The sequence below is a fragment of the Beta vulgaris genome, chromosome 6 (assembly GCF_026745355.1).
Source record: "Beta vulgaris subsp. vulgaris cultivar EL10 chromosome 6, EL10.2, whole genome shotgun sequence".
Classification (NCBI taxonomy): domain Eukaryota; kingdom Viridiplantae; phylum Streptophyta; class Magnoliopsida; order Caryophyllales; family Amaranthaceae; genus Beta; species Beta vulgaris.
In genome coordinates this window covers 61,945,481-61,962,677 of record NC_079207.1, presented here as the reverse complement: position 1 = coordinate 61,962,677, position 17,197 = coordinate 61,945,481, and the positions used below count along the sequence as shown (strand labels likewise).

General features: G+C 33.8%; 1 protein-coding gene across 3 annotated transcripts; it reads right to left on the bottom strand.

Annotated features, from left to right (window-relative positions):
* Window positions 1-5,068: 5,068 nt before the first annotated feature.
* LOC104897260 (uncharacterized) lies at window positions 5,069-14,253 on the bottom strand. 3 transcript variants are annotated; one of them, XM_010684101.4, is made up of 17 exons: window positions 13,726-14,249; window positions 12,187-12,408; window positions 11,871-11,929; window positions 11,178-11,315; window positions 8,899-8,973; window positions 8,326-8,409; window positions 8,161-8,222; window positions 7,884-7,953; window positions 7,651-7,726; window positions 7,183-7,313; window positions 6,575-6,634; window positions 6,402-6,476; window positions 6,211-6,315; window positions 6,032-6,127; window positions 5,676-5,756; window positions 5,487-5,588; window positions 5,069-5,406 (listed from the first exon to the last, which is right to left on the bottom strand). In XM_010684101.4, exons 1-17 carry the CDS (start codon window positions 14,024-14,026, stop codon window positions 5,338-5,340), a joined length of 1,806 nt encoding a protein of 601 aa, XP_010682403.2. In that variant the 5' UTR covers window positions 14,027-14,249; the 3' UTR covers window positions 5,069-5,337. The 3 variants fall into 3 exon arrangements, with proteins under 3 accessions (XP_010682403.2, XP_048502385.1, XP_057251353.1); XM_048646428.2 differs by having other exon boundaries at window positions 12,187-12,415; window positions 13,726-13,867; XM_057395370.1 differs by lacking the exons at window positions 5,069-5,406; window positions 5,487-5,588 and having other exon boundaries at window positions 5,678-5,756; window positions 5,979-6,127; window positions 13,726-14,253.
* Window positions 14,254-17,197: the final 2,944 nt, after the last annotated feature.

The window sequence follows — 17,197 nt, the reverse complement described above, 5'->3', positions numbered from 1 at the left end:
AAAAAATGAAAAAGGAGAAAAATAAAAAAAAAATAACATAACTACCTAATCAATTTTAAAAAATAAAAACATAAAAAAAGGCAGAATAATAGAGAAAAACAATAAATATTTCGAACACAATCAGTTATTTCCCCTTCAACTAACTTCAAAAAAAAAAAGAAATTAAATATCCCTAATTTAGTAAGATAAGATAAACTGATTAATAATCTAAAAAGTACTAATTTATTAGATCTAATTAACAATTAATTTTATTTTCTACATATTTCGCACGTATCACATGCTTATAAGACTAGTAAAATTCTGTTACAGATGACATATCTAGGACTAATACATTTATGTTAGACTTTAAAAGTCTAAATATGTTCCAATCAATTAAAATTCGTTTAGTTTGGATAAATTAAGATCATAATATGAAATATGAGTGGAATTCAAGTGACTTATGTTCTATTCGACATAAAGCAACTGAAGTGAACTGAATTGAGCTTAACTGAATTAGATTATAACTAATAAAATGATAATTAGAGCTGAGCTGAACTGGATTGATTGCAACTGAACTAAACTGAACTGAATTGAACTGATTACAAATGAACTGAACTGAACTGAACTAAACATAAACTAGAGAAAAAATGTCCTCAATTGGAATTCAAAAGGGAAAAAAACACCCTTGGGCTTCAGTTAGATCTAACATTCACATAGCTAAACCATTTTGTGTTCAAACTTTTTTTTATAAAACAAATAGCAAATTCATCATATATATATAAGTATCTCGATAACTTTTTATTATCTTATTAGATATAATAAATATATGCTACATTCTTAGCACATATCAAACACTTGAAAGTAGGGAAAAGGTAAGGGAAATCCCTATCTCCAAGTAGGATTAAGGAGGAATTTCATCTTGTGACCTTAAGATTACAAGGCGAATTCCCAAACAACTACACCAAGCAAACTTGATAGTATATATATGCACTAGCTTTCCACCCGTGCAAAAATGCACGGGAAGTTTTATGTAGAAATGATTTAGCGTGGAGCCGTGTATAATGTACGATAATTATTTTGTATATTAAGTAGTTGTTTTTATTCGAAATATATTAAATCCATAATTGTTAGATACCATCTATTTAAGATTAAAAGAATATAAAATATAAAATTATACTATTTAATATATATAAAAATTCTTTGTTACAACATTTTAAACATTATAAATCTTATAATCGTGATATATACATTTATAAATACGTAAATGAAACAAAAAACACATTAAAATGCGGGGGAGTACTTTGTTTATAAATTTAAGATTTTAGAATGTTTCTCCTAAAATCATGATCTGAATAGTAGTTATTGATTTCAAGTTTTTATAATCATATCGTGTATTAAAAATAAAATTTAAAAAACCGACTTATGACCCGTATGTCCAGTGATTGATGTAGCTAATGTCATGATAAAAACATGTGACCAACCGACTTTTTTTTTTTTTGCTAAGCAAGTAATTATATTAATTAGAGCAAACAATACAACCTAAAACCAACTAAGAGGAAGCAAACCAAGGTTCGCTTCCTCTTAGTTGGTTTTAGGTTATAACTGTTTGCTCTAATTAATATAATTTGGTTTCGCTTCCTCTTAGTTGATTTTAGGTTGTAACTGTTTACTCTAATTAATATAATTATTTGCTTAGCAAAAAAAAAAAAAAAAACTTTTTTTAAACAAAAAAAGTTGAATGAAGAAGCTTGTGTTCTGCCCATTATTTCATTCAGAGGCTCATATAGAAACACAATGCGCCACTACTGGCACTAAATCACGCAACAACTTTCACTCCTTGCTTGTGGCAGTCTCGCTCAACCCTTCTCTCTTATTAAACTATCTTATTATATATTTTTATTTTTTGTATGATATGATTATCTATAATGCACGACTGATCAATCTATATTATTAAAAAATAAAATAAAGCAAACATTACAATACATGTAACATAGCTAATAATTAAATCAGAAATTATATAACATGACAAAGTTTATCATATACAATAAGAATCCTAATTTCATCTTGGAGGCTGTGGACACTAATTAGCATAATGGTTGTCTAATCCAACAAACAAAGTTTATTACTCTTTTCCTAATATCTATCTTAGCTTGGAGGAAACCCTTGAATTTTATTTAGAAAGTATTGTTGACATGCCTGACAATGACTTCCTTTTCTTTTTGTTAGCGTTTTAGAAGAAACTTTGTAAATTTTCATTTGGTAGTTCATACTCCCTCCGTTTCCTAAAGATCTTCCCTCTTTTCGTTTAAGGGTATTTCCAAAAGATCTTTCCTCTTTTGCTTTATTCCTTATTTGGCAAAACAAATTTTCCTATTTACTCTTTCATGTCACTATCATATGGTCCACCATTACATTATTAATTCAATTTTACTACCTTTCTCTCTCCTACTTTAACCCTTTTTTATTTGTTTATTATCTTAACCCCTTTCTCTCTCCTACTTTACTCACACCATGCCCCACACAACTTGATTTTCCTTGGTATCTGTAGGAACAGTAAGGGTCTGTTCTCCCCAGCTTATTTTCAGTTCAGTTCAGTTCAGCTCCAATAAGTTCAGTTCAGTTCAGTTCAGCTCCAATAAGTTCAGTTCAGTTCAGTTCAGTTCAGCTCCATTCTTTTATAATTATTTTGTTAAATATTATTATTATGTTGGTATAATTTATTTTACTAATTACTCTTATTATTATTATTATTATTATTATTATTATTATTATTATTATTATTATTATTATTATCATTATTATTATGATTATTATTATTTAAATATATATCATTACTATTAAGTATTATTATTATTAATATTATTATTATTATTATTATTATTATTATTATTGTTGTTGTTTCTATATATTATTTTGTTTATTATAGCTTTACTCATTATTATTACTATTATTATTAGGAGGAACATGATTTAGGTCAAAGCATAAATAAACCCACTTTTTTTAGTCCATAAACCAATCAAATCGCGTCAAGACGGTTTATGATGTAATGTTTGTGGTCAAACCCAATCATTATTTTTATTACTAAATATTTTTATATTATTAAATCTAATTATTAAAATAGTAATATTAATTTACTTCTTAGATATTATTGTTATTATATATCATCATCAAGTATTAATATATTAATACAAATAATATAAAATAATTATTATTAATTATCATTATTATCATTAATTATTATTATTATTAATTTATGATTAATAATATTATATATTTATAACTATCATTTAAAAATATCCAAAATACTATTATTATTATTATTATTCATTATTATTACATATCTTTATAATTATTATTGAATATTCATATTATTCTTGTTTAAAATATTATTTATATATTTATTACATTCAGTTTATTTCAATTCAGTTCAGTTCAGTTCAGTTCAGCTCTGATAAGTTCAGTTCAGTTCAGTTCAGCTCCAATAAGTTCAGTCCAGTTCAGTTCAGTTCAACTGTTTTATGCCGAAGAGAACAGGCCTTAAGTGAGAAGATCTTTAGGAAACGGAGGGAGTACACTGTTACCATAAGGTGATACTCCCTCCATTTCAAAATATAGTTCTCATTTCCCTTTTTCATAGTAATTTATGCAAGTATAATCTCAGAGTGATAATAAAGATTTTTTATTTATTTAAATAAGTGTTGTCTGAGAAAAGATGATTTTAATTAGGGGAGAGAATGAAAAATAATTGGTGAAAGAGCATTAATTGTAACATCTTGGTCGAATAAACAAAGGAAAAAACAAAATTCAAGAAGCAAATAAGTGATGGGACACGATTTTTCTAGACAAATTACGGAAAAATGTGAAACTAAATATGAAAATGGAAACTCTATTTTGGGACAACTAAAATGAAAATGTGAACTATATTTTGGGACGGAGGGAATAATATAGCTTCATTTCTTGATTAAAGTATACAAAATTATGGTAAACCAAAGTTACCAAACCAAACCTATCTATTTCCTCATCTTCTTGTATGGTCTCAATTATCCCCATTTCTTGATTATAAGCACTGTCACTAACGCAACACCCATCACCCTCTCACTTCAAAGTATCCACTCTCTCTCCTTTTTTTTTGTTTTGACTTATTTGATGAACCGTAATATTTTTCACTTTCTCTCCCTTCAGTTCTCTCAATCTTGTAATTAAGTTCCTTTTTTTACCCTTTTAGTTTGGTTTCATAATGGTGATTTTGTTTCAATCTAGGAGCAAATGATTTAATGTTGGCATGCTAATTTGTGTTGATCTTTTGGATTTCGTTTGAAAATTTAGTTATGGTTTAAATATTCTCAGTATAAATATTATATAGACAAATCAAATCTCACTATATCTAATGAATATTCTTTACTATCTTTTGACAGCAAAAGTCATGGCTAATTATGGTCTGAAAATTACCCACGAATTTCAAATTTTGAATCTAAATAATTAATTTAATTTAACCAGGTGACGTAATTAAAGCAATGAGGTAAAACTTACCAAATTTATATGATTGTAATTGATTCATTTTATATCTATAGACTATATATGTTGCAAATCATCCAATTTAAAGCAATAGTTATGGCTTTCCATAAATGAGGCAATTAGCCCACGCACAGTTTGATTGTGGAAGCGAAATCTCAGCAAATGTTCATATGCATACTACACGTGGCACTGAAAAAATGAGGATAAGTGTAGTGATGACATTTGGCAAATTGAACAATAGCTTGACATGTAGGATAAATGTACTCAGCTTTATATATATATAGATATAGATATAGATACATATGTTGTATCAAATATATAAAAAATCTTGTAGCATAATGGTTGATAATTTAACTTCTAATATGATATTTAGGCGATCAATACTTGCCCTCTCCAGTTTTTGGTCCATAATCCACAACTATAATAAAACAAAATATGACAGAACTGCAAGTTTCTATGCCTTGGATAACAATTTTTACTCAATTGAGGAAAGATACAAATTCCATAGACATGGATTTGGCACAATGGAGGAAAATAAACAATTCAAGATTCTTAATAGCACATTAAAACAATCTAGAAATCAAGGGGAGTAACCCACCTTGGACGAATGTTATTGGCAAATTACATCCATCATTTTTGGATAATCCAGTAATCCCTACCTACCTAACTTCGGTGCATCATTCAAATAAGTTCAACTACCGCATCTATAAAAAAGATCATATTCTCAACATCAAAATTTCCATCCCCAGTCAATATGGACAGGGATAAATGTAAAAATGTAGCTGTAGGCTGTAGTAGCTATGCTGACAACAAAAAAATCATATATGCTATAAAACAAGTAACCTAGAAGAATATGCCGATTTCCTGTCCGTTCATTTCTAATACGTGATCACTTGCATCAGTAAGAGCACTCTGTTTGTTACAAAACACTTCGTCATTTGCATGCAGAAGCAGAAATAATTTGAAAAATATTAGTTTTGAAGGAATTTTACCTGTCCAAGTTTTGTGAGGAAGTTGCTGGTGAGATTTATAGATGTCAAGGCAACATCTTCATTAGCTTTCAATGCTTGTGCTATTGCATATGCTCCAGGATCCTGCCCAGATTTCCAAAATTAGAGAAAGAAACATATTTTTGCTTTTTTTTAAAAAAAAGAAAGTGAAGAGAAGCCTAAGTCTTGTACTCTTATTTCGTTAAATCCCAAATCTAGTGAAGTCAGGGCTTCGTTCACCACTTTCAAGCTCTGCGCTAGACACTGTGCACCCTGCAATGAGCAGTATATAAAAAGAAAAATTAAAAATTGGAATCAAGAGATATTGATCATATACTTATCGAAGTATGAAAACACAATAAACAATAAACAACTAACTGCTCGTGGGAAAACAAAGTGTATGTTGACAATAATACTCTTGTACCCTTGCTTTTCTTTAGTAAGGGAAGTAAAGAGGATAAACAGCTACAATAGGTAAATACTGAATAGCCTAACTCATTGTAGTATATCCAGGATATTTGGAGCACATAGTCAATGAAGAAAGGTACCTCATCCATCAACCCATTTGCTCGCAAGTCAAGTGTCGATATGGTTGTGTTATACTTTATCATATCACCTATGAACTCTGCACCTTTTCGTCCAATCTGGCATGATTTTGAAAAGAAAAATACCTTTGTGAGCATCTCTAGATGCATGCTTGTAGACATTGTAATTACAATAAAACTACCTGACACCAGCCGAGTTTAAGTGTGTGTATTTTTCCATGGAATTTGAGAACGTCAGCTAACGCTTTAACTCCATCAGGCCCAATTGGATTATAGCCAACTTCCAACTAAGAGAAGAAAACAAGTTGAAATCTCCTACAGCAAAAAATAGTAAAAAGTAACTGGGCTGAAGAGAAGATGAGCGAAACCTTACTGTTGTAATAACATCATTATCTTTCAAGACCTCGGCAATGCAACTCATTCCTTTAGCATGAATGTTATTTCCTCCCTGAGGATTCCAGAATTCACACACCATGCTGTCATGATTTATATAATTTACTCGACAGCAAACATACTTCAACTTAACATAAAGTATTATTATCTCACCAAGTCTACGGTAGTGATTGATCGATTCTGCTTTAGTGCATCAGCAATATATTCTGCCCCCTAGTTAAGGTGAAAACAATATGATCAGAAATATCAAGCAACAGTTTCAAAGAAGAAACAGCTTATTTAAAGTCGCAAGCAAATTTTGGAACCAATCTTGAAGGGTAAAGAGACTATGAAACTGGAGAGAACTCGATCCAATACAGAGTAAAGTCTAAAAAAACTCGTCAAAATATGTTGGGGGGTGAGCAATTGATATATAAAATCTTCCAATCATTCGCTACATATTCTATTTCTTCTAGTAGTACTTTTTGAGTTAACAGCTCAAAAGATGCTTGGCACTCTCATCCTTTAACTAAGATCTATCGTATGAGAAAGAAAGAAGGCAATGATTAAAACATAAGTCTTCCCTTTTTGTCTTCTTTTGTTTCCCCTTTAAATAAAGAAACCAGCAAATCCACATGGAAAGGGAGGGAGAAAAAGGAGATTCCACTTGATAAACTAATTAGATTACTATAGCATCTATTGATAATTAAGAACAGCCAACGACCAGCCAACATATCAGAGACTCAGAGACTGGTCGAAAAGCTAGGCAAGAAATATAATACCTCATCCCCAATGTCATTCATGTAAACATTCAACCATAACAAGCTCTTGGTGTTCTTTATATATTCTGCTATGTGAAAAGCACCTCTGGGACCAATTTCATTGTTGCTCAAATCCAGCTGTATCAATTTTCCTGTATGTCAGCCAGACAAAATTAGGAGCCATTTACTCACTAAAAATATAACCTACATTTTCCGTTGAACCTTTGCAAGATAATAATAAATTAAGTGCCCACTAAAGGGTATTTCTATGTGTGGCACAAATTTAAACACAGTCTCAGATACACAAAAGCAAAAGAAATAAGGGGGAAAAGAGAACCATGACCAGTTTTCCACCATGACAAGTGAAGAGAGAAAAAAGATGTAATTAAACCAAACCAGTAATGAAGTATCACAAAAGTGGTGACGGAAATGGAGTAACTTCTGAATTTAAAGACTCCTTGAATATCTACAGATTACAAAGAGATAAACCTTTTCGTGTTGACAAGCCTGACATCAAAGCACGGACTCCTTCATTTCCCATAGAATTTCCATGCAAGTGAAGGCCCTGAGATTTTTCATTTTGTAGCTTTTAGATGAAGGGCTTTAAAATGCCAATACCACAATAAGATTCATGACTTATCACACAGGAAGTTCCTCACAACTAAAACAGAACCACAACACCAAGAGCCAAGAAAAGTATTCGAGTAAATAAGAAAACATACCCGTAAGGACTTGTTCCCCTCAATACCTTTAGCTAAAGCAGCAACCCCCAAAGCACCACCATAGTTGCCACTACATTACAAGAGTAGAGTTATTACTAACAATTTTACTACAAAAGGAAATAGCTTATCTATTGTTCTTAAAATCCTATTTCTTTTCCCTTCTTTCTACTTAGTTTCATTTTCTTGGGGGAAGGGGGGATGTGCAATTGGTAATTCATGGTGAACATAAAGAAAGCTTGCAGCATATGAAATGCGATCTCAATTAACTTAAACTCACGTGAGGTATAAGCTTTGGATGCTGCTGTTCTCAACTAGCGCCCCAGCAATACTTGCAAAACCCTATCTCCATTTTTGGAACACAAAACATAAATCGAACAATTCTCAAGCTTCTGGGCGAGAAATAGATAAAACACTAGATGTAATAGTAATGTATGTAGCATACAGAATAGTCGATCATGTTGTTGTTAAGCTCAAGAATGTTCAAATTTGAATTTTTCTTCAACATTTCTGCAATAGCTTTGGCTCCCTGCATAAAAAAGAGTATTTCTCAACAATCTCAAAACTAAAAAGGCAATTTGATCTCTTGGCTTTGATAGTTCACCAAGATGCCAAAAAAAAAGCCACTAAGTAAAACTGCCCTCCCTTTCCCTACCACCCCACTTACAAAGGGAGACAAGTGTATACTTTTGTTTGGCCAAGGCTTAAGAGCCATATATGGAAGAATTTGGAGAAAAAGTCGTCATAGAGCTGTGAATTGTAGCCCTAATGGTTTTATATAGCCCCTCGAAGCCATGACCTCTAGTGTCTTGTGGACTTAAGTCCGTAATGCAACAAGCTAGAGCCTCCGGCATTAAAACTATGACCCCTAGGAGTCTAGGACAAGAAATATTGCACTATAGTTCACCAAACTCAAACGAATAGAGAGCATAGATTAAAAAAAATTGTGGATGATTTAACCCCAAGAGATAGGCTTCTAAAGCAAATAAAAATTTTGGCAGTACAGACATAAACTGACCTCATCTCCCAAGCCAGTACTGTTCAATTGCAGCTTCTCGATACCTTTATTATTTACCAATATCTCACATAAATACTGCACAAGAAAACTTGTAAAAATGTCTTCATCCACAGAAAAGAAAAACAAAAGAGCGAGAGAGCAAGAGAGAGAGAGATCGGTAACACTTGTTACACATCAAATTTTCCAGCCAGGGCTAAAAAATAGAATGAGGTAAGAGGGACAAGGCTAACCAAAAGCTATTGAGATTAACAACCAAAACAGACAAGTATACATGCTATACCACTGTTTAAATTTTAAAATCACTGGTAAACGCAAATTAAAAACAGTGACAGTTTCCTAATATTACAGGACCCAGATCGCAGAAGATCTCTACATCTTTCATTCTTTCTTTTTGATCCTCGTTGAGCCATATAACTCAAAAGAACTCAGTTAAAAGCTAGAGAAAAAAGATCTTGCACAACTTACAGAAAGAAATAATTTTAAGAAAGACATTGTAAGCTTTAATTAAGCAGTATAAATTGCTAGCTTCTACAGGGATAGTTTATTAAGTGTGAAGACGAAGCAACATGACTGGAAGACGAAGCAACATGACTGAAAGCTCGTGATCATAACACATCATTTCATGCTTGCTTAAGAGCAAGAAGGAAACATCATCACCAAAGATGCCACTGATGAGATGATTACTGATGGGCCAGCCCTTTCACTCTTAGACCTGATGACATTAAGAGATAACCCACCAACCTGGGGACAAACTGCTCCTGAAGGACAAGCTATGGTGTCAATAGTACTCTTACAGTTGGCTTCGTCACAAACTACAAGGTGCAATTCCCCTCTAGCAGTCACTACTGGTTGAATGGCCTTGAAGAAAGTTTAGTTTGGAACTCAGGGGTCGCAGATAGACTCAATGAGCCTAAGCATTAGAATTTTCCTAGTTATTGATGCATATCAGTGAGATTAAAGTTCGCCAGGTATGTGGCTGTAATAGACTGATATAAGGGGGAGGGGAATTTCAGGTATGTTAGTTAACGATAGCTTGAGGAATAAGCTAGAAGGTTAGTGGGAAAGAAACTCTATAAATAGAATAGTTTGGCGAGAGAGAGGGAGGGAGTATGGTAAAATAATGTTAAGAGTTTTAGTTTGTTCTTGGGAGAGATTCAAGCCTCTCAAATGCTTGAAATTATCTTTTATTTTACTGCCAATTTTCATATAATCAATCCAAAGTCTATGTTATCTTCCAAGCATCTCCCTTAATTGGCCTTGGCTATGTGAGTACATTGCAGTGGCAAATCTATTGACGTCATAGTGTGTAATCTGTGGTATCAAAAGTACTCTTAGAAACGATCTTGTCGCACCCTACACAACTTTTTTACTGGTCTAAAGGCCCGAGAAAAAGGTAATTTGGCATTGATATTTGCCCACTAAGTGGGCCAGGAAACTGACACTGTCTATTGCCATTATAGTATTTTGGGCTTCAAGCAGGTGATGAACTGGTTGGGACTATGATGCAAGAATAAACAGAGTCCGCATCCGAACGGGTATTGCAAAGTGCAAAGAAGAAGCAAGGCCCAAGGCCAACGTGCAGCATGCTAAGCTGGTTTGCTACTTGTGGATAGAAGCAATGTAAGTAAAGAAGATAAGTTCAGCCTGACGACGTAATTAGGGAGTTCAAAAGTATGTTGTTCAAATGTGACTTTAATTTATAATTCTTCAAAGGTTGTAAGGAAGATAGGAATGTGTTCTAGGCTTTACAAGATTTGTACTTTGTAGCGTTATCCTAAGGGACTAGGTGAAAGAATTCTTTATAGGAGGTAGCTTTCCCTCCTTGATATTTAGTCTTTATTGGTAACAGTGTTGCTGTTGACATCTCTGCTAATGAGCTGTATTTCTGCTTCCTTATAGGTCATAGAATCTCACTCATTTACAACCACCAAACAAACTATACAGATCAAAGGGAGATGTATTTTTGATAGGTAGGGTTACTAGATGACCAAAATCTTTGTAAAACTTCAAGGTTCATCCATTTGCACAGTATCCACCTTCAAGACACTTTTTTACATTACCATGAAGTTTATATAAGCACACAAATAAAACAACATGCCTTGGTTGTTGAAAAAAAAAGATACACATGCATCTTCTAAATGGATCATTGTAATTCATGTCATTTGTATGTGAGAATATTTTTAGCATTTGAACACAAGCCTAACTGAACTTTCTTATACATTACCATTTATCGTTGTTCATCTCTTGAACTTGTAGATACTATGGTTCAAAAGGCTAACCTTTGCTCCTTCATCTCCAATAGAATTTCCGGAAAGATTTAACGTCTTCAAGAAGACATTTGACTGGAGGATGCCATCAAAAGCTTTTACTCCAGCTGAAGTGATGCCATTAGCAGAAAAATCTACTTCTTCTGCAATCTAAAACACGATATTGTTAATGTCATCAGTAGTTCACAATGGTGGCAAAGCATATATTTAGACAGTCTAAGCTTCAAGCAAAAAAAAAACGCACACTGGAGGAAGTCTAGCAACACAATATAATATATATAAACATACAAGAGAATATCAAAAGGAAAACATGTAGCAAGGGCACTCTGCAGGTCGAATGTCAAAGATATAATACAAGCACACGTATAAAGGGGGGCAGAAGGACAGATATATATTCATTACAATTAGGAAAAGAATAAATCATTTCAAAGGGCATCAAGTCAGTCCCATGTAAATCACCTATGTTACTCGACACCTTCATTTACTTCAAAAACAGGGTGTCCTGTCGTGTCCAACATGACACTTCACTTGGATACTTCATCTTAAACTAAAAACTTGTCATTTTTATACAAAATAGCGGAGTCGGACACTTGGACACCCGTATTCGAGTAGACACTCAATCCGTGTCTGAGCAACATAGTAAATCACTACAACGATAATTGACAATATTCATTATGAGGAAATGTTTTGAATAGAATATCTAACCTGATTATATGCCAAGCTCTCAGCAAGAAAAAATAGACCTTCATCACCAAAATTACGGCCTGCATACATAAAGGTGTGAAAAAATTACCAATTATATTTAATAAAGTATCCTTCAGTAAAGAAACACTTGAGATAATCTTGCAAGGTGGCAGACAAAGAACAGCATTGAAGACCATAGCAACAAAACTAGTAAGGACCAGGAAGCACAAAGATGATGATGAACCAATAAATGGATACTGAAAACCCGCCTTGAAAGTGGTGAATGCTAAAGAGGAATCATGAAGAACAAACAGAAAGACATCAATTCTGAGCATACCTGACATGTCAACTACACCGAATGACCTAAGTTCTTTGGCAAAATCATCGAGCTTCAACTTTGAATCCCTCTCAATCTTCTGACTCATATTTTTCAACAGGTTAGTCCCGGCAGCAAATGACCACTTCATCTCTGGTGAAGTGGGTTTATTTTCTGTTGTTGTAGGACTTGTAGCCTTGTGGGACTTTGGCGAAACAAATTTACCAACCACCTTCCACAAAACTGTGAGCTGAAAGAACAGATTAGTGAACTCTTTTTGAAACCTTCACCTTATCTTTAGAAGAATCCATGAATTTAAAATTCTAGTGATTTGCCAGAAAGGAATTCATATGATTATCAAGTGTCAAGCCAAAGTTTAAATATTGTGGAGAAAGGTAGCACATTAGCTATTGGGTATTATATCAATAACTTCTACAAGTTTTTGTATAGATATCATGTCCTATCTCTCAAAAAGGTACATAAGGAACGAACAATTTAGGCCACAAACACTGAACTCTTGTCGGGATCCGGATTAACCATTCAATTAGTCTTGACTACTTCCATCAAATAATTTATAGTCCAACCTTGCATCCAGCTCTACCTCCCTCTTATAACATATTGCAGCATTCTTGGGACTATAAGTTCCAAACGCTGAGACACACTCTTACGATCCATTTGGTAGACAGTGTCAAAAGGTGATAATGTTAATATATTATCATGCAATATTGTAAACAAAAATTGAAACTTCGCCTCAAAACACGTTGTTTTTCTTCATAAAAGCCCATCACCACACACTACCTTCCTAAGTGGTAATGGATGATAAACCGATAATGACATTTTGGGAAGAAAATAAATGTTTTGGAATAAAACAGCATTACACATTCCTTTACCATTTTACACTAAAATGCATTACCATTACCACCATTTACGACCACTAACCAAGCGAGTTGTTAAAAGCAAGGAACAATCACGGACAAATCATCATTTCTAGAAACAAATGATTGCTATTTGCACAACGATGTAGCCTACACAACAATCACAGCTCCTCGTTTCTAGAAACAAACAGATTGGTATTTGCGCAACAATGTAGCCTACAAAACAAGTCTGAGCTTTGATTAACTAATTGTTAGAAAAGTTCATGAGTTAAATGACCCAATTATATGCTCCATATTAGTAGTAGCCTAGTAGGTTCCATAATCTTTACTTCACGGAATTCAATAAACTTCACAATCCCAAATTTTAAGAGCCTATTAATTTGCCCACCTCCCTTGTAGTTTACATGCTTGTAATACTATCATCCTACACACTTACACCTTGTTTGGCCAAAAGAAATTAATCAAAGTAAAAGAAAAGAAAAAACAATGTAGTTAATTACAATTCTACATTACATTGTCTATTTGTCTTAACCTACAATTAGCATTAAATTCTTTCTCACAACTGAACTCAAACAACATAATCCATCGAGTTCAATTTCCATCCACAAACAAACCAAACACTACCCAGAATTTGAGAAAACCTTTCATCAAACAAACCCATAAAAAAATGAGAGAAGTTAATTACCGAAAGTAACGGCGACAAAAAGAGCAGGAGGAACAAAAGTTGATGCAATCTCCTTAAACTGTGAAATGGGTAATTGATTTTGCGACTGAGATTCTCTATAAGCTACTCTACGACTACGAGAAGTGCCGCCACTTCCACCAACAGCTCTTACGGCGGAGAATTTTAACTTCAAAAATCGTGTTTTCCGACCAACAGTCGCCGTAGAAAGCAAACCCTGGCGAAAAGGGTGTTTTTGAGGGAGAAATGAGAGGTGGGTAGAGGAGAGAGAAAGTGTAGAGGAAGGAGAAGGAGTGGACGCCATTAATGGAGCTTTGAGATTAAGCTTATGTTGTTAGTTAAGCATTAATTAAGGAAATCGCCTTCTTTGTTTTTGTTGTTTGCTGCAATTTCTGGTAGTAGTAGAAATTGCAGTAGCAGAAAAGAGGAGGATAAATTGCCGCTTCTCGAACCTCAGAGAAGGGAGACTACTCTAGTAGTGGTATTTTTGGCTCCTTATTTTGGGCTGAGGTAATGTACTTCTAATGTGATGACTGAGGAATGAGGATCATTGGCCTTTAATATAAGATTTTGCTAAACACCGTCCTAGAATTTTCTAGTAACGCCCTAAATACGGTATTTTTATACCGTATTTATATACTTGTATTTTTTCTCTCTCCTTCCATTGACTCACTTCCTAATTTTTTCAGATTTTTTACCCTTCTTCCTCCACTTTCTCTCCCATTTTCTTCCACTTACCACTAAACACCGGTGCCACCACACAACCACCGCCGCACCACCACTGCGGGAACACCAATGCACCCCCACCGCCGGAACACCTACCCCGACATACCACCACCACATACCCCACCATCACCCTCTGTTTTTTTTTCAGTTTACAACAGTGAATTTTTTTTATAAAAAATAAAGGGGCATCCACCATAGACGCCCCACCACCGGTGGAAGCGTCCATGGCAGGCGCTCCACCACATGGTGAGGCGCCTGCCATGGGCGCCTCCACCGGTGGTGGGGCGTCCATGGTGGACGCCTCCTTTTTTTTTGAATTTTTTTGAATTTTAAAAAAAAAAATTAAAGGAGGCGTCCACCATGGACGCCCCACCACCGGTGGAGGCGCCCATGGCAGACGCCTCACCATGTGGTGGAGCGCCTGCCATGGGCGCCTCCACCGTTGGTGGGGCGTCCATGGTGGATGCCTACCTGTTTTTTTTAAAAAAAAAATCAGAAAAGGAATAAAACGGAGAGAAGAGGGTGTGGTGTTGTGTTGGTGGTGCTGCAGTGGTGTGGCGGCGGACGGCGGCAGTGGTGTGGCGGCGGACGGCGGCAGTGGTGCGGCGGTGGTGGAGTGGTGATGAGCTTTGTCAACTTGTTTGGTCTTTTTGCCTTTAAAAAAAATTATGAGAGGTGGTAGTGTTGGTGGTGGTGGAGGGGGCATGAAGGTGATGGTGGTATGGAAGAAGAAGGGAAAGTGAGGAAAGAGGAGAAAATGAACAAAAAATGAAAAATGCAAAAATACAGTATTTTATACCAATACAGGGCGTTACCAGGAAAATTTAGGGCGTGATTTAGCAAATGAGTTAATATAATATGGGCCTTCTACTAGCTTTTCCTTATAAATTTATCGAATTCGTTACTCCTAGTTAGAATAGTGGGTTAAGCATTCAGGGGGCGTTTGATTTAGGGTGTTCAGAAAAGGGTAAGAGAATCAAGTAAGTTGATTCCCTTATTTGTTATTTGTTAGGTGTATTTAATCATTCTCTTCACCCCATAATTACCCCCTAACTCCTTTACATTGATTCCCCACCCCTACCTAAGGATAATGTAAATCCTCCAAAATGTTACCTTGCATATAAGAGCAATAACAAGGACTACTTTCATAAAACTAAATGAATAAAATTATTTAACATTACAAAATATTTAAAATATAATAAAGAGAATAAATAAATACTCTAAAAATACTGAGTATTACATTTAAATAATATGCTTATCTTTTCAAATAAAGATAACTTTGATATTGTATTGACTGGATACACTTTCTAATATATAACTTGTATTTGGGCCTAGGGTTTGTCCCAGGTTGGTATTGTCTTCCGAACTTGATATGTATTTTTTTCCACTTCCATTAAAATATATTATGGAAAGTCAACATTTAAAAGGTCAAATCTTGTTGCAAGGTAATTTTACTTTTGTTAATTGACATGACTTATGTACACATCTTTAATTGTATATTTCCTTCATTTTTTTAAAGTTGTGATTTTTTGACTTTTACTAGATCCAGGGGCGGACCTATTAAGGGTCTTGGATGGCACGGGCCCCAAAAAAAAACAGTTTTCTTTTTTCTCTTAACGTCAGTCAAACACATATAAAACTAATACCCGCACTAAAACTCATTTCAATGTAGCTTTAGTCTGGTGGTAAACTTACCAACAAATTCTTGCATACAGTGCACGGGTTTGAATCCTTGCACCATTTCCAACTTCTTTTTCTTCCTTTTTTTTTCTTTCTTCTCAATTTGCTTGATGCATTATTGTCTGTTTGTTTATTTTACTTTTTTGCTATTTTTCTTTTCTCTTTTACCATATTTTCTTTTTTTATTTTTTTTATGTTGGATCTTATTCATAATCTTCAATAGAATACATCTATCTTAATTTTAGCTCTAATTCTTAATCCTCTTTTTGTGATATAACAATTATTCTCCTTCCGTTTTCAAATAAATTCAACAATTTGACTTTGTACAATATTGCTATATTAAGTATGACCAGTCATCTCTTTCAAAAAAAAAAATCATTAAGTATGACCAAGATTTATATACCAAAACTTACAAATATTTACTACGTAAAATTTTGGATTTGTTTGCAATACATACATTTACCAAATTTATATCAACTTCCTAAAAACTTTAGGAACAGATAATTGAAGATATTAAAGGTAGAGTCGCGCCTGCCGCCTGATTATGAGTGTAAAAGTCAATTTGTTAAATTTACTGAAAATGGAAATAAATTGAAATATTGACATAATGAAGGTATATCTAATATATGATTCAGATAATATATAATATGGTTTTCTTAGTGTTATCTATTTTCTTGGTTTAGCTAGGAGACTTAGGACCCTCCAAATTCAAAATCCTAGATCCTGGGCATACCTTCTCAAAATAATCCAAACTACTTCCCCCGGTTCCGAAATAAATGAAACGCTTCCCTCTTTTATGTGAGCGCATTTTGAGAGAAGCGTTTCATTTATTTTAGAGGTAGGAAGTATAAATATTTCTGAAAATACTAATATATTAACTTTTTTTTTGCCACCTTTATAATGATATTTAATAATCCCTCCGTCCCAAAATATAGTTCCCATTTCTATTTTAGGAGTCAAATTTTAAAAACTTTGACCAAATATTCTTACTAATGTATACAAAAAAAACATATTCATGAGGGGTCTTGTTAGATTCATCTCAATGTATAAATTCGCAATATCAACTTTT